This window comes from Vidua chalybeata, chromosome 5, assembly GCF_026979565.1.
Source record: "Vidua chalybeata isolate OUT-0048 chromosome 5, bVidCha1 merged haplotype, whole genome shotgun sequence".
Lineage (NCBI taxonomy): Eukaryota > Metazoa > Chordata > Aves > Passeriformes > Viduidae > Vidua > Vidua chalybeata.
The window spans coordinates 24,718,091-24,736,182 of NC_071534.1; the positions used below are offsets into that span (position 1 = coordinate 24,718,091).

Consider the following 18,092-nt stretch of genomic DNA (forward strand, 5'->3'; position numbering starts at 1 on the left):
AAAGCACAAAACTGTAAAACTTTTTCTATCAGCAGCTTCATTAAAAATACCATTTTACACTGACAGCTTTCTGTCATCATTACAAAGGCCAGAAGACATATTTAATAGAAGCTTTCCTTTACCAAGCAGCCTTTGCTTCGTATCAGCTGTCAGAGAATGACTAAAACCCTTTTGTAACACAGACGTGCCCGATTTTAAACAAACTCACAGCTCAGCAATGCAAGACAACACACTTGATGTTTCAGAGGAAAGGAATTTTAAACCAGTTTCCTTGTTCCTCCCTAGACCCAACTGCTGTTGACTGAAGCATGTTGTACCAGAATGCTAAATAGTACCATTACTTAAGATATAAAGCTATGTTTTCCTATTGCAGTTATAAACATAGTGCTGGGGATGGGGTTTTTGTTGTTACTGTTTTGCTTTTCTTCTGGAGGGGTTTTTGGTAGCTTTCTTTTTGTGTTTTTTTTTTTTTTTTTTTTGGGGGGGGGGTTTGGGGTTTTTTTGATTTTTTTTTTGTTTGCTTTTTGTTTTTTTTTAATTAGTTCTAAAATCAGCTCTGCTCAAGATTGGTTTGGGACCATGTTATATAGGTGCACAAACACACCCTGATTACAGTGATATTACCAGTTTCTGTTTTGGACAGCTGCTGGCAATCTAGTGCCTTGTTTTCCTGGAAATGTGTGCTTCCAGAAGCTCACTGATCCTGCCACAGCTCACTCTGTAGGTGTGTTGCTGAGCTCACACAGCCAGGGTGAGGTCCAGCGCCACTGAGTGTCCTGGTACAATGTCTGCAGTATCTGGTGACTATATCACCAACCCTTAATGAGAAGGAGCAAATGGCTTGGGGCTCTTCCTGGGTTACTGGAAAGCAGGCAGCCTTTTTCCTATCTGTCTCTATCTTTCCTCTATCTGCCTGTCTCAGCCTGCATGTAGAACAAGTGTTGATGCACTTCCAGAAAGCTGACTTCAAATGCAAAAAATAATTTCTCTGTTCCATAGTGCTACAAACTGACAGGTGAAAACACACAACACTTCCTAACCAGAAGCCTGCAGAGTGGTTGAAAGACTCTTAGCACAGACTCAAGTGAGTTTACTTGAACACATACTGTACATGTTCAACGTGGATGCAGCTGAGAAAGACTCTTGATTCATTTTCCAAGCCTGTAAAATGTGATGCACACCAGCAGCCACTTTCAGGACTGTTTTTCTTTCCAGTGGCATCAATATTTGAAGTTATGTTGGTGGAGAGGCACCCCAGTGCATCCCAGTCATACCAGTTTGATGCCAGTGCCAGCAAGAGATGCTGGCCAGAAGCAGAGCCTGAAGAGGGTTCATAGTTCAGTAGGAGAGTACCTGAAGAGCAGCACAAAGGAATTCCAGCTACTCCAGCCTTACTTGAATGCCTCTCTGCAAGTATATGCAGCATACAAAATAAAAAATGAGGTTAGAGATGTGCACTCTGGCAGGTCTGTGATCTCACTGGCCTCACACAGACATGGTGGGATGGCTCCTGTGACTGGAGTGCTGGAATGGAAATATACAGGAAATATACAGGCTTTTGAGAAAGGACAGAGGAGATGAGAAGGGGGGTGTCATCCTCTGTCAATGACCAGATGTAGTGCATGGAGCTCCACCTGGGGATGGATGAGGACCTGACTGAGACCTTACAGGTCAGGATTAAAGGGAAGGACAAGGAACCCAAGAAAGCTTGTTAAAATTCAAAGATCACTTCCTCCAAGATCAGGAGTCATGCATCCCAATGAAGAGGAAGTGAGGCAAAAATACCAGGAGACCTTAATGGATAAATAAGGAGCAAACAAAAATGAAGTCTACAGAAGGTGGGAGCAAGGCCAGGTAACCTGGGAGGAATACAGAGAAATTGTCTAAGCAGTTAGGGATCAGGTTAGGAAAGCTAAACAAGCCCTAATAGAAATAAATCTGGTCAGGGATGTCAAAGGCACTAAAAAAAGTTTCTACTGGTATATGGGTAATAAAAGGAAGACAAGGGAAAATGTGGCCCCTCTCTAGAAGGAAACAGGAGCTCTGGTTACCCAGAACACGAAGAAGGCTGAGGTACTTCATGCCTTCTGCCTCAATCTTCACTGCTAAGTGCTCCACCCACACCACCTAAGTTGCAGAGGCAGAGACTGGGAAGAAGAATTTATACAAAAGCATGGGTAAGAAAGGGAAAAGCTTGATTTAGGCTTGGCTTATTTTATCAAAAATGAAGCACATGACAACTTTCTGATTCATGTAAGGAATACAAACAAGTCTTTGACAGATGACTTCAGATGTAATAAATTTCCTGCTCATTCTGGTAGGTGGGAAGTTTTTAGGTAAGGCCCATCCAGCTTTTTGTCAACGGTATATGTAGCTACACAGTAAATCAGCCTCCAGCACACTATTTCTAGGAGGAGAAAAATTATGCATAACGTGTAGAAACTAAAGTAAATACAGCATGCTGCTTTTCAAATAAATAACAATCACTCCATCAGCAATTCATATAATCAGTGTGTCTGTAACAGGGCACTTCTGTTTAGCATTCTAGAAATGCTCCAAGGAAAAAGGAACAATTCCAAAACTCCCCCAGTCAGTACTTCACCACTGTTGCCTATAAAGATCTGTTTAAAAAAAAAAATTACATGAAAGAGGAAGAGACAGTCTTTGAGGAACAAGATCCAGTAATTTGATCAGTGTTCAGGCAGCATGTGGGAGGAAGGCAGCAAAAGATGCTTGCTGGAGAGAAACTCAAGGACCTAGCCAGGCATCAGCGAGCAGATGGCTCCATCCTTGCAGTGAAGCTGAGCAGTCAGTCTCTTCCTCCTGCTGCTGCAATACTTCTCTGTGCACATCACCAAAAGAGATGCTGTACCCTAAGGAACCCTCAAGCCGACTGTGTCAAGCAGGCAGAAGGTCAAGACTTGCAAAGAACCAAAAGTGCCTCCTTATTTTTATGGTGCTGCAAGAATTTTTGTTATATACAAAAATTTAAAAGAAAAAATATAAGTACAAATGAATTTTTAAAAAGGGTTGTGGGACTGCACCAATCTCTTCTCACAGTTCTGTTGTGATTTAACCCCAGCCAGCAGCTCAGCCCCTCTGAGCTGCTCATTCACACCCCAATAGTGGGATGAGGGAGAGAATTTTAAGAATGAGAAAACTCATGGATTGAGATAAAGACAGTTTAATAGGTAAAGCAAAAGCCACACACCAAACAAGGAATTCATTCATAATTTCCTACGTGCAGGCAAGTGTTCCACCACCCCAGGAAGCAGAGCTTCAGCAGGCATAACAGTGATGGCAAACGCCATCACTTTGAATGTCGTCCCCCTTCCTTCTTTTTCCCCTAGTTTTATGTGCTGAGCATGGTGCCATGAGGTATGGAATGTCCCTGTGTTCAGTGGGAGTCAGCTGGCCCAGCTGTGCCCCCTTCCACCTTCTTGTGCAACACTAGCTGTGTGGCAGGTGAAGGCTTTGCAGAGGAGTAGGACAGAGGGAACATGAGGAGTGGAAGCTACGGCTGTTTTGGCTGGGAAGATGCACGTGCACAGTCACACAGCTCAAACAGGTCCATGGGGCTGCTGCAGCTGGCAGTGAGACAAGTTCCTTCCTGAGGGGGTGAGGCACTCGGGACATGACCTGCTCCAGTGTCACAGGAGTCAAGAGAGCTGCTGGGTCTGATGATCCTGGATCCCACTCCTTTGCCACCAACTCTAGTGCATGCATGCTCTTAATTTCCTTGATTCAAGGAGCTAGACAGGGATGGTGCCAATTGCAATGCTTGGAAAGGAAAGGTCTCCCCATGAAGCAGATGTAGTACCAACACCTTCTGATTACCTTTAAATTTCCTCCAGTCGTCCTGCTTGCTTTAAATTAATATCTTCTTTGTCTCTGCCTTTCTAACAGCAGTTCAGCAGCCAGAAAAATGGCTGTCACCTCATTTCTTTGGTCTTAGCTGCTGGAACTTTACCGGTTCATTCTTCTTCTGTCATGTCAATGGAATGCGCCAAGTGCAAATTGTTAATCCAAGTGTATTTAAAATCACTTCAAAGCATGGAGGAGGTGCAACTTCTCTGGCTTTACAGACACAGGTAGAGATTAAACATTGTACAGGGGCCTCAGCTTTGATTTTTAGTGGAGTTCATGAAAAATCCAATGCACTGCATCCCAGACCTTCTGCTGTAACTGTGGTGCCTTTGGGGCTTTCTCTAGGGACTAACAAGTGCATGGGAAGGATGTGTCATACAATGAATTGAAATTAAAATCTACTGTAAATTGTGGAAATTGAGCATGAGGAAAGCATTCTCACAGATAAGTGAAAAGAAGTGTGATGAAGAAAAGCAAATGAAAGTGGGATGCTTCTTTATAGATACTATTCACAGCAATTTGAAAACGTCCAAAAAAGACTGTGGAGCCCATTTTAAAAAGTGACTGGAGGCTGCCCCACAGGATGGCAGTGAGGAAGCACCTACTGACCATCAGTGGGACTTAGGCTCCTACCTGTCCTTGGAGTTTTGAAAAATAATTATACCAGTGACTCACTAACAAAGGGTCTCATTCCAGAAAGCTTCAGGATGTACATTCCCTTTTAGCGAGATTCCAGCGTGATGTAGACTCCATTTTTTGGTCCAAGTGTGGCTTTTGATTTGAGCTGCAAAGGAATCTGAAAGAGAAAAGAGCATCTTATGTGCAGCTGTATGTGTTTGTTTATGTGTGTATGACACCCCCACATACAGACAGACATTTTTGCTGGAGGACCAGTTCATACCAGGATTACTGTGGAAGCTGTAAAGTACTTGTTTTACAGTCAGCTGTGGTGGTATAATATTAAATAGAATTTACAGCCAGAGGCTGAAGCAGTGGTTACCCAGGAATGCTGTAGATCTGAACAGAAAGAAATTAACTCTGTAAACTCTAGAGCTGGGTGCAATGTCTGTAGCAATAGGCATATACTAAAGTGCTGAGATCCTGTGAAATATGTACACACATTCTCATGAGTTGTGACATTTTGCCTGTGGTCCTGCCATACTGCTCTCCACTAAGGCAGGGCTGTGTAACAGTCCTTTTGTTGGAAAAATTATATATCTGAAATCACATTTTGCTTAAAACATGCAGTCCATGCCTCATCTCTCCTTATTATGGAAGTCTCTAGCAGTTTTCTCAAATGAAGAGAAGTCACAAAGGCAAACCAGTTGTCCTGCCTAAGACACACTGTCAACTCCCTCAAAATAACAAGTGTGATCTTTAAGCCTCTGCATGTACAAACCTCAGTCTCTGGGCAGGTCTTGAATCGAAACTTCTGCAAAATCCTCAGCAGAGTCATTTTTGTCTCCAACAAACCCATTTTCATGCCAAGGCAGCCACGGGGTCCTGCCCCAAAGGGCAGGTATGCAAAGGGATGTTGTTCCTTCTTGGCCTCCTCTGTAAACCTAGAAGGTGCAGAGATGGAAAGCAGTTCAAGAATTGCTTTTTGCTCGAATCCATGTCTTTAATTTAAATCTCAAAAGCTGGTTATTTCAATTGATCTTAATGGACAGGTCACGGGGACTATTGATAGATTATGTCTTGACATCCTAAGTAAAAAGGTAATTGACTTATGCCATCAGCCTTTGTCAGCTGGTGACTTCAGGAGAGGACATGGAGACATGAGTTTTACTTCCAATCTAGCTTTAATGAAAATTTCTCATCTCTTTGGATTCAGTTTCCAAGAACTTTACACTGCTAAGGTCCAGAGAACTCATGCAGGGTAGAAAGAGATGAGAGGTAATACAGGCTATTTGGAGCTTTGGGAAAAAAATGTGTATTTCCACTAATTCCATCCCCATGCTTTGAAAACCTAAATAAAATTGACCCACTACTCCAAAAAGTACTGCAGAGACCCCTAATTTGAGATTGAAGGACCATTAACTCATGTACTAAGTACAGTTGCATATCCCATGCAAACAGGTTCAGATAATTCTTGCCTCGCTCACCCCCATATATCATCCTGGTAAATTTAAAGTCTCCCTTGTTTTACTCCTACTGCCAATTTTAAAATGAAATATTGGGGTGGGGGTGGGGGGGTGGGAAGCTGTAGCTGAATTATTTTATTTTATTTTATTTTATTTTATTTTATTTTATTTTATTTTATTTTATTTTATTTTATTTTTTGTTATGCTCTTATTTAATTCTTGCTAACATTACCAACTATACAAGCTGAGCAGAGTGCTAGTAATTTTGGATCATTTCTCAGGGAAGGTTCAAAAGGGAATTAATCTCAGATTCATACCAAACAGCACTGTGTGAGTCAAGGGGACTGCAGCACCTACTAACCATTTTACCCTTTCATACTACTGGTTAAGTGGTGAATAAAGAATTAAGAAAGCATTTCTAGATAAGCATCGCTAAAAATGCAAAGACTTCCAGTTGCTGCTAAGATTCCTCTCCAGTAAAATCTCTGGGCTTCTCTAACCCAGGCATTGGTCTTTTTCGTGGTCAAAAGATTCTAATGAAGCATATGCCTAGATTTGTTCCAGAAGGAGCATTTAGCAAACCCACCTACACCACAAAGGTGGTTCTGGGCTGCCAGCCTCACACCCTGTTGTTTATGGAGCAGGCACTTCTTTTCTTAGTAAACTTCTGAATGTAGCGGTAGCTTAAAATGCATCTGCCCACTAAACAGTTTAAAAATATAGCTGCCCCCAAAACTAAATTGTGCTTCCACACAGCACCACATCAGCTGAAACTCTCCCTGTAAGCTCAGCCCAGCACCTGAAACACAGGGCAGGTACAAAACCACAGCTTGACAGGGTTCCCCCTACCCACTGAAGATATAAAAGCTCCATGTGAAACTGTCTTGCCAAGCAAGAACCAAGGATCCTAACTTACAGACAGAGAGCAAATTCCCAGTGGGAGATGGGGTAGGTTCCTCACTCACAGAGTACCCACACTGTTATGTTTCAGATAAAAAGGGTGCTCCAAACCAGTGAGGAGCTGGATGAGTTTCCCAGATACAGCCAAGCCAGTGAATATACTGTCTCACTTCAGAATTTCTGCAACCAGAAGCAACTTTATTCATAGGATCTGATTTGGAAACAGGTCTGTGTTATATAAAAGTATCCTAAATATTTCCATGCTGAAATTTCTTGTATTTTTGATGTAGAAACTTAAAATCCTGCATTTTAAACTTCAGTGACTACCAGAAAACCTCTGCCCCAGTTCAGCCTTGACCAAACCTTGCACCTTCTGTGGGATACACCACTATCATCACTTGTCTGATTTAGTAGAAATAACATGTTTTTATGGTCTAAATAAAACTGTGCTCCTCTTGGTGGAAATGCTGCTTTGGATGAATAATGGGTGACTGTGGCTGTGAAAGAGCAGCAGAATCTGGTGCCTGCACTGGACAGGTTGGAGTTCTGTGCCCACAGGCCAAGTAAGGACCTCAAACTAAAGGTGAAAAGCATTACTCCACATACCTCTCAGGAATGAACTTCTCAGGTTCTGGCCAGAACTCAGGGTTATGGTGAAGGTGTCCAACTGCAGTTTCAATGACAGCTCCAGCTGGAATATGCTGCCCCAGCACTACGCAGTCTTTAGCTGCTTCCCTAGTGAATCTGCAACATCATGCATCTCAGATGATTAATAAAGGTTAAAAACACAGCAGGAGAGATCTATAAAAGTATCTATCTTCATCTGACCAAACAATTTCTGGGGTAACACTTTCTCATAGATAAATACAACAACAGTTGCTGATGCCAGTGTCTTCTCAGGTTATAATCATCTTCACTTAGAAGTCCATAGCTCCAGCCCAGGTGTTTGACTTTTGCCCTTTTCACAGGAAAGCGTTTCTGGTTGTGTACTGTTTTCCAAAGCATTAACTCCTAAAATGCAATTTTATTGTTGATGTTGGGTTTAGACTAATTTTTAATGAAAATTGCTGATGAAATGTGTCAGTCATCTCTAATGAAAGGTAGAAAGAGTGTGCTGGTTTGCCTCCATAAAAAAAAAAAGGATAGTAAATATAGCTTTGAGTTTGTTTATTTGAGAAGCTCCCCCCTGTTGGTGCAGCACCTGAATCTTAGCAAGGGATAGTTTTAATATTAGGGCTGAGTGTTCTGCTGCTGCTACTCTGGAAATACAACCAATTCACAAGCCTTGGAAAATCACATTTCACATATATTTATCAAAGGTAGGCATGATGTTAACAACAAAACTGTTGTTTTCTCCCACCCTGTGGTGATAGGTGACAGAGGTGTCCTTAGGAACCTCATCATGACAAGACTGAGAAAAGCTGCCTGCCAAAGCCCAGCTTGATTCTTACCAAAGATTGTGTGTGGGTGTGCATGTGTGGTGGTAGGTTCTGATCCAGATCTTTTGGTGCTTGGGTGGTCACTACGGATCCCAAATCAGCCCAGACCCAGGTGGGTGCCCTGCTGTCTCAGGCTGGGAACTATTCCCTGCCACCGCCTGCAAATACAGGGGAGAGGCAATGTGCAGGAGCTTCCTTTGCTGCTTCCCACACTCTGCTTAAAAAGTTGAACAAAGATTTCAGCTTCAGGGCTGTCAGTCTGGTACCATTACAGAAACACATTCCTTCCTTGCTGTCACCCATCTCCCTTTCTCATAGACAAATAAATAACAGAGGCTCCAAACCTGGAATAAAATACTGGCATGCAAAAAAACCCAAAACAAAACAAAACAAACAAACAAACTAACTAACTAACTAACTAACAAAAAAACCCCCAAATACCATTGACAAGTTATCATTCTCATTCTTACATTAATTTGGTGATAATGGAAACATGACTACTGGGGGAGAAGGTTCTCTGGATGGTAAGTCCATTAAAAAAATGAAACCAACTCATTTTATAACAAACTTGGCTGCTACTGATTTTTCACTTAACTCAGCATTATCCTTGTCATAGGCAATTAACATTTTTCAGTGGCTTGGGCTGTCCTATCCATTTCACATCCATCAGAGTAAAAGCCAGATCAATAAACAGTGCTGACAACACCAAGCAAAACTTCAGAAGAACTTTGTTCCATTCTTGTTCTGTCTCCCATCTGACAAACATGGATTGTTTCCCAGGGATACAGCCCAAACTCAAAGACCCCTGTTGCTTTAACCAGCAAAACAGTTTCCACTTGTACCCCAAGTATAACACAGTAAAGCCCCATCATCTCATCCAGGAGTAGATCTCTGATATTTACTCTCTGAACAATCCTGCAGATGCCCATGAAAAGAATCTTGACTTCCAATTTTGGTGAACATATAGAAGAGAATATGATTTTAAGCTTTTTTTTTTGTTTTGTTTTAAGGTGCTTGCAGTCATGGGTTAAATTTTTCAAAAGCTCTCACAGCAAGCTCAGCTTTGGCTTCTTTCCAGTCATCTGGATTTTTCCCTGAGCTTCATGAGAAACATTGCAACTGGCTGATCACTTTGAAAAAGTGTATTTCTTCATATTTGTATTTATGCTGGTGATAACTTGGAGCTTTAACAATCAAACAGTTTTCTAATTTCTTTCTCCCTTTTTTTCAGTTCATTAATACAATAGAATAAGTCGTGTGTGATTTAGGACAAAACTTTCAAAAGTTAATGGATGTTACCATTAGTTTAGCTCCATTAGTACAAGGCAGTGCTAAGTGTAAATGGGCCAAAGTTAAACACACGTGTAAAATACAGCTTTTAGACTGTGCAACCCTTCCGCAGATCAGGGCTGTAATAACCAACAGGGCCCTGATAGGGATGGGTTTTGATGCATATCCCCAAAGCCTGAGGCACATGGAAGCAGCAGCCTCTAGCTTTCTAAGGCCAGACCTGCTCCAAAATGGCTCCATCCTCTAACCGTGGGGGATGTGAAGAATGGTGAGGAAGCAAGCTTGGACAATTCACTGTAAAAATGTGCTTTAGAAATACCAGAATTATCCAGCTTTCCTTCAACAGGCCACATTATATCTTTCAAATGCACAAACCAGTACTGATGTTGGCACAGAGACTGAGAGACCATTGGTCTCCCTACAACAGATTTCCATTTTATAGAGGCAGGGAGCTATCCTGAGTAATCAGAAGGGAAAAAAAAGATACCTGAATGCAGGTGGGTACATGCGCAACGTCTCTGCAATCACCATGTCCAGATAAGGGAGTTCTTGTACATTTTGGTAATCAGGGACCATCTGAAAGGGCAGGACAAAAGGAACAATTACATTTTCTCACATGTAAGTGCCAAGCTCATCTCAGATTAGCTTTTAAATCATCTATTTTTTACTGGGCATCTTTCCTGTAGAAGAACTTGATGTCTCATCTAAAACAGTAAATGATAAAATTATACAAAAATGTGGGCAGTAATTAAATGTGTGTGCAACATTCCTTTCATCATCAAAACGCTTTGGTGCATGGCCCAGCTGAAGGTATAATAATAAATCAACTTGCTAGGAAGTATTAAAAGCAGGTCATTACAGAGAACATCAATAGCTGTAACAGAGCTATTGTTTTACACGTGTACCAAAATCTGCACAGGACCCTTATTCTTCCCAAGGGCAAGAGGCTCACACTTTGCTCACAAGAAACAGCAAGGCCTTCAGTTACTCTTGCTAATGTTGCCCCTCTGCACTTTCCCAGCTATAGAAATAAAGCAGAGTGCTGGTGCTGTGATGCCTGTGGAGGGCTGGAGATGGCACTGGAAGATGCTGGAACCCCGATAAGGAACAGCACACAGTGGTAAATTGCTCTGCCAAGAAGTGAGGTGTTGAGGTATAGCTCAAATCCCACCTGGCAGGACTGCAATAGTGCCTGAGTGGAGAAACCTGTTTCTTCCAGCCCTTGCTTAATGCTGCTTAATTTTTCATGATGGTCAATGCCTGAGCCCACATCTTCACAATCCTACAAAGCCATCCATCCCTTGACAAGGAATAGTGGGCACTAAAAGCCCAACAGGGCTGTAGCTCAGAAGATTTTGTCCTCTGACTGGCAACAAACAGACAACAAGAGACAGCAAACAGCAGCACTGACGCGACGGACAAACAGGGAATTTCTTCCACAGTTACCTTCCTTGGAAAAAGGGCATCTTCCCTGTTTTATTCAGTGCTCTCAGCAGAGGGCAGCCAAAGTATATTGAATAACTGCATCAGGAAAGTACAGTTTTGTTTTAAATTAGAGTATCTCCTAAAGACTGACACAGTAAATTGGAGAAAAGCACAGACGTCAGACTAGACTAAACCTTTTATGAAGATTTGGGGCCCCTGCCGTTCACAAAGTGGACTGGATTCCATCCTTCCTTTATTTACTACAGCACTTTTCATGTATAATGCATATTTTATTGAATTTTCATGCAAAAACATATGGTACATACTGAAAATACTAAGCAGAGAACAACTCCAGATGGTACGCAGAAAAGGCATACAATAGAACAAGGATACCTTGCTGGATTAGGGTATCCCACTCATTCAGCACTAAGCCACTGTGCACCATTTCACATTAACTGATCTTTTCTAGGAAGGAAATAGATACATTATATTATCCCTATTTTCTGGCTCAGGAAAGAAAAGCAGAAGCAGAGAAAGCAATTTGCACAGGCTGAGTAGAACCAGTGTGTGTGCTCCTCTCTCAGGGGAAAAGATGCAACTCAGCTTGTCAATACATGAAGTATTTTGTCAGTATATGACAAATATTATCAATACAGGAAATATGGATTGCACTTACAGCCTTTCAGTGTGGCTTTTATCTTGTGGTGGTGCCTGCTAACTGAAACCTTTGGCTTAGGTCAGTGGTTATCTGGGTTATCAGACAAAGGACTAGGAGCCTAAAAGCCACGTTGGAACTATGGCTGATGGCTGTGACAGGAACAGTGCTCCAATAATTCCAATAGCTAAAACCAAAGCTGGGAGAATGATTTTTATCACCCTTGCTTTGCAGAAAGGGATCCGAGGGCTGCCTAATTCTGTGCGGGAAATCAGTAGCAGAAGCTGGAAATGCAGTCTCAAATTTCAGGTCTTCATGGCACAACTCCCTTTCACCATGCCCACAGAGATGCTCCACACTTCAATGCAAATGCGTGCTGTGGTGTGCATTCTTTTATTTTTTTCTGCCAGTTTTACAATTATCATTCAGAACTTTCCCCTTGCCTTTTTATACTGCTCTCCTGCATCTCTTTGAATCCTGAGTCAGCATCTGAATCCTGTTCTGCAATCCCTCCTGGTTTTATGGACAGGCTCGCTGAGAGAAGAGTCCAGGCTCAGAGAGAATGAGTGGTGGAGCCAAGAGCACACCGAGATGTGTTTGATTCTCTGAACCATGCTCTTTCCACTGGGCCTTCCTGTCTCTCTCATAATCCCCCTACTTACTTCTGGAGTCAATAATTAAGATAATTATATGGTAACCTGATATAATAAGTAGCCACTAAATCAAACCATACATCAACGAATAATATAACGCTAAATTATTGGAGCTTTGATTTGCTCATTCAAATAGCTTCTATACCTTCAGGGGATTAGCAGTTCAGAAAACAAAACAAAGGTGCAAAAGCAGCTGATTTTCCTTAGAAGAAAATTTCTTTTGCTTACATAAAGAAGGAGGGGTCAATGAAATGGCAGCAGAGTGAACTCTGCTATCATGAGAATGACAGACACATCAGTCATTTCCTACATCTGATGCAATTTAATTATTGGCACTTTCATGCTTTTAGCATCAAAGTAGCTGGACCTAATTTAGTAGTTTGCAAGGTCTGACCTGCAGCTGTATAAAGTACACACAAGCCAAGCATCTCTATTTAGGAAGGACAGTTTGTTGCTTTTTTTTCCCTTTCAAAGAAAATATTTTCCATTTGTTTTTCCACTCCCTCTCTTAAAAATATGCCCTTAGCCAAGCACATTTCAAAGGAACATAAATATGCTTTTCTCCCTAAATGAACCTATTTATATCTATCAACTGCTGGCAGGTTTGCTGGGGTGAGGGTGGTGTTGTGCAAACATGCCACTTTAACCCCCTGAAAAAAAAAATCTAAATTGCCTTGTACTCAAGATGAGGTGGTTTTTTTTTTCACTAAGAAAGATTTCTGTCTTTAACAAGAAGGGATGGGGGGTGAGAGGGAGGATTTTATATAATAGAACATCCTGTATTTTAATTTTGCAGCCACTGCTTTGCACAGCAGTTTTTTTTTTATGCTTTGCACAGCCTTGTAGTGTCTTTTCCTGTTGATGTGGAAGTGAAATGGCCATGTAACATCTTGTGCCATTTCTCTGCATGCATGTTTACCTAGTTTGGTTTCTGGAGGTGAGGTGGTACACCCTTACCAATCCCAGACTACTCAATCACTTCTGGCATCTAGTTTGGCCACAGACTCTCCTTTATGATTGGCAGAAAATCACAAGCCTCCATTACCTAGAAAAAATGGGAAATTAATTCTTCCTCCCACGGAGTACTCTGAGGTGAAATACCAGCAGTGATTATAAAATTGCCTATGTGCTACAAGGATGACGCTTGTTTTAATCCCCATATAAACTCCAAGAGAGATAACTACCTTCAGATCCACCTCTGCTTTTCAGTATTGGTTTTAGCATTTTCTAGGCAGGCAAGCTTATTTTTTACCACCGCCCTCAGTTAACTTTTAATTCCTCAATGAACAGCAAGGGAATCCAAGTGCTGACAGGAGCGGTCTGGCCAATCTCTGCTGCAGTTTGAGATGTTACTGTTCCCAGTTGCTGGCTCTTCTTTGCTGGCTGTAGTTGGTGTCACCACAGCCAAGTCAGCAGAAGGGAACATATGCCTGCACCTCAGTTGCTTCCATACAACGTCCAGCATGAACCCATCTTCAGTGACAGCTCAAGATGAGACACTAACTTTTCCCCAAAGCAGCTGATGATCATCCTTCTCTACTGCCTCTGTTTTGGGAATGGTAATTCAAAGAACACATCAGTGAATAAGAGATTTCCACTTATCCTATTGGCCATGCTCTAGTGATGCTCAGCATCCAGAAATGAAAAAAATCAGAGAAAATTTTGTGCAGCTGACAGTGTGATGTGCACCTGAAATCAATTTAGAAGCAGAAAAGCCTGCCGAGACCACATTCCTCACAAGGAGCACTGCTGAGTCATGGCCTGATACTGAACCAGCTGAGGTTTCTGAGAAATTGCAATGCAAATCCAATGTCTCATGGGCAGGTGTGGCTGTGACAAAGTCCAGGTCAGAGACATGACGTGCAGATCTGCTTAAGCACAGATGCAGATCCATGAGTTATCTGTGTACGCATAGCTACACAGCCCACATGAGCTCTCCCCCAAAAAGCAGACTTTGGATAGCAATAGGATAGGTGTCAAAAAAAAAAAAAAAAAAAAAAAAAAAGGCAGCATCACCCTCAGTTAGTCTCAGCCAACTCCCTTTCAAATTGCCAAAAGGGCTACTCAGACCACACACAGCCATTGACAAACAGGTCAATAATGTTTCTTGATCCAAGGGGTACAAAGCTGCCAACAGATCAAAGAATCTGCAGCTGGTTTTGACCTCTCTTTGGTCACCTCTAGGAGCTGCTCATACTCTAACAGAACTAGAGCCTGTGTGCCTCACCCAGCCTCAGAGAGGGGGAAGAAATGCAAGAATGTGAAGTACAAGAAAATTAAATTAGGGTTGCCCCATGACACCTTTGCCAACAACTTTATCAGGAAAGGAAAGGCTAGAGACTGGACTGCACTCAAAATGCAGATCAATGATAAAAAGGGGTGGGATGGATTAACAGAAATCTATCTTTAACTTGCTTAAAGAAAGCTTGTCTCGTGTTTGACCACTTCCATGACAACGTGCTGGAAAGCAACGTGCTGGAAAGCCGCTGTAAAGCACCAAACTAAAGCCTCCCTACAGTCTCAGGCAGCAGGACAGGGACAAAGTTGATGAAGTAAAATTTCTTAGCTTCATCCCCAGAACGTGGACCAAACACTTAAAAAATGCTTAAGGCATTCCTCATGCAATACTTACTGCAAATTCCCCCTCCCTGTTGTCTGCACCTGCCAGGTGAGATGTGTCTCCGAGCCAAAGCACCAGGCACAACCAGCCCATGCTACTCAGGAAAGAGGACCCTGAAACTCCAGAACCCCACTCGCTCTGAGAGAGATCATGGCCTTAAGATGGAGAAAAGCCTGCCTAAAATCAGCAAGTGTCTGTTGGCCACTTCCAGTGACAGAGACCTACAGAACCTTCTAGCAAAATATTAAGTTCTTGACTATAGAATTTAGGATAAGGTTCAGGGATAAAAAATAGGACAACAAACCTGATTTCCAGATTGCCCGACTTTCCAGACAAAGAGACTTTCTGAGCTGCCCGGCACCTCGCAAATCCTTAGAGCACACTTTGGTAGCACTAGAGCCTCTGCCATCCACATTGTGCCTTCTCACATGCTCTCAGAAATCAACATTAAAGTTCTCAGCTCCATCCTTTCTTGCATCTTTCCCCAGAAGCAAGAAAAAGCTATCCAAAACATGTACTCCTAAGATTTCCATTTATTTCTTTGTTCCATGTGGGTTACCTGCCACCTCTTTCATTTGCTTGGGTTGTTATTCAAATGGAATTTTGTCAGGCTCTGACCCCCACCCTTGGTGGCTGCTCACCAGGTTTGACAAAGTTACTTTGCTCATTGAGCCACATCTCAAGATATGACAACATTCAGTGCTTCAGACACCTCAAAACAAATTCTTCCCAGCTCCTCCTAAAACTGTGAGTGCCAGATAAATTTAGTCTTACAGCTTTTTGTTCAAACCACCTGCCAGTCACCCGTCACCCTCGCCTCTAAAACTCCACCTCTCTCTGGTTCACTGCCATGCAAGCCAACTGACCATTCACAGAAGAATGTACTGATTTGCAGGCTGAGTTCAGAGCTGGTGGGAAAGGCTGGCACACCAGTTTTGCACTGATGACCACATTACACACAGACCTTGCAGCCAAATTCTCTCCATCACTTTGGTGCAAATCCACGCAGCTCCCTGGGGCTGTATCAGTGTAAGAGAGAGGAAAATGCAGTTCTAAGGATGCACCAAATAGTGCTGGGGAAAGAGCCAGAAGGTATAAGGTTACACCAATGTCAATTCACTTTAATGTTACTTTGCTTTTTGAATCAAAGAATTCAGCTCCTGACAGAAGACAGACCTGCACTACCCCCAGTAGCTTCCACGGTGCTAAAACAAGGTCTTTGTAGCGTCACTGCTCACAAGGAGTCCTCTGTGAGATAAAAATACTTCCTGAAACTGAACAGTGTCCCAAAGCCAAACAGATAAACATAAAACCTGAAACCAAAACAGTCAGAAATTTCTTCCACCTACATTACTACTGACACATGGTGATCAGCAAGAACAGAACGCATGCCATCAGGTAGAAGATCCAGAAAAAGGAAAGTCAGGAAAAAAAAAAGAAAATCTCTAAGGAAATACTTTATGAGGCAAACTATGAATGAAAAGAAAGGAGAAAACAATCTGTTTCTATTTTGATTTTGTTAATTTGTTAACTTCCTCTAGTCCCACATTGCCAAGAGAAGTGTGTGCCCTCTAATGAAAATTTATTAAATAACTCTTAAGTGAGACTGGGTGCCTGGAGTGCTCTGCTGCCACAAAGGAAGGTGCAGTTCCCCAGTGTGATGACACTGCCAGGCCAGGCAGTGTTTCATAGTCTCACTATGCTAATTTTCATTATTTTACTTAGGCTATGTGGGGAAGAGTACCACCCCTCTAGAAGCAGCTCCCTACCTGTATGCAATGCATGCCTTGCTCCAGCTATTTGTGATGTTGTATAATTCTTGCCCATGCATTGCAGCAGGCTAAGATCATCAGAGGCACAGAGAATGCCTCTTTCTTGCCTCCTTAAAAAACACTCAACCCCCAGGAAATCTGCCCCAGGTTCTCTCCACAGCCCACCGAGGCTCAAAAGTCTCTCTTTCTGTACTTGTCTAACACAATCAAAATTTCTACTTGGGTGGCAGAAATGCTGAATGGTGAAGGATCCCAGTGGGAGGGAAGCAAGGAGGAAATTAAACAGGAGAAAGGACTGCCAGAGGCCCAAAAGGCTGAGAAAGAGAATTATAAAACTGGGGTAGGTCTGTCCGAAGGGCATGTCACCAGTCCAAAGCACATTAACCACTGAAATTCGTGCAAGACTTAATCCTTCCTGCTACAGAAGTGTCCCTTGATGGTTGCTGCAGATCTACAGGAATAAAGAGGAGGGATTTTTTTTTCCCCTCTCAGTAGACATTCATGGTATCACATAAGAGCCAGATGATTTAATTTAATCATTCCTGCTCCAGCTGGTATTTTCTGTATGGAGGTGACAGTGCTTTAAATTAGGGCCTTGCATATAAAAGGCCGGTGTGTTTAGTTTAATCAAATGTTTATTTCCTCATGTTATGTTTATATCAAAAGATATCAGCATGAATTTTCATCCTGCAAATAGAGGCCATCTTATGGTCTACGCACTGAGGTTGTTTTTGGTTGCTCTTCATCCCTATGACAGCCTCATGGACTGAGAGGTGACTCAGCCCCAGGCATGCAGTTTGGGGAAATATGTTCTGGAAAGCACAGTCCAACCTATGAGAAGATTAGAGCTTTACACAAAATAAATTATTTCTGTAGTTCGCCCTTCTTGAGCCAGTGGCTGCTTAAGTCACTGGCTTCAGCAATTGCTGGATGAGACCTTTTCTGAATTAGTAAACAGGAAAACATTCATAGCAAAGAAACAGCAAGATTCTCTCATCACTCAGCGTAATTATCATTTGTCCTGACAAGGCCAGGTCAGTTTTAATACCATACAACATTTATGCAGTGCCTGATGCCTTGGAAACATCTAATGTACATTAAGTGCAGTACAATAACAAGACTTTGCTTTTCCATAGTTGTTTTTCCCCTGAGGCTTGCAAAGTGTTTAGCAAACATTAATTAGTTGGTCATCTTCCAAATGTGTGTGTGAGGTGCTCCTGATAAATAATCCCTCCCCTACACACAAGGGCCCAGCAGAGGTGCTGAAAACTGAGACCATTCAATTTACAACCTTAAGAGTTGAGCACCAATCAGCTCAAGTCTTCATAACTAGCCTGATTTTTATTTTTCAGCTGCAGTGTGACTCCTGTTCATAAATTAGCAAATA

The 18,092-nt window shown here is 42.2% G+C and overlaps 1 protein-coding gene across 5 annotated transcripts in view; it reads right to left on the reverse strand.

Moving 5' to 3' along the window:
• Window positions 1–3,168: 3,168 nt before the first annotated feature.
• The window catches only part of TBXAS1 (thromboxane A synthase 1), a 228,095-nt gene continuing 213,171 nt past the window's right edge, over window positions 3,169–18,092 (reverse strand). For all 5 annotated transcript variants that reach the window (XM_053943898.1, XM_053943897.1, XM_053943901.1 and 2 more), the window contains 4 exons: window positions 10,068–10,156; window positions 7,458–7,595; window positions 5,267–5,429; window positions 3,169–4,663 (listed from right to left, as the gene is read on the reverse strand). In XM_053943898.1, the coding sequence (XP_053799873.1) occupies window positions 4,589–4,663; window positions 5,267–5,429; window positions 7,458–7,595; window positions 10,068–10,156 (465 nt within the window). In that variant the 3' untranslated portion in view covers window positions 3,169–4,588. The remainder of the gene's footprint in view (window positions 4,664–5,266; window positions 5,430–7,457; window positions 7,596–10,067; window positions 10,157–18,092) is intronic.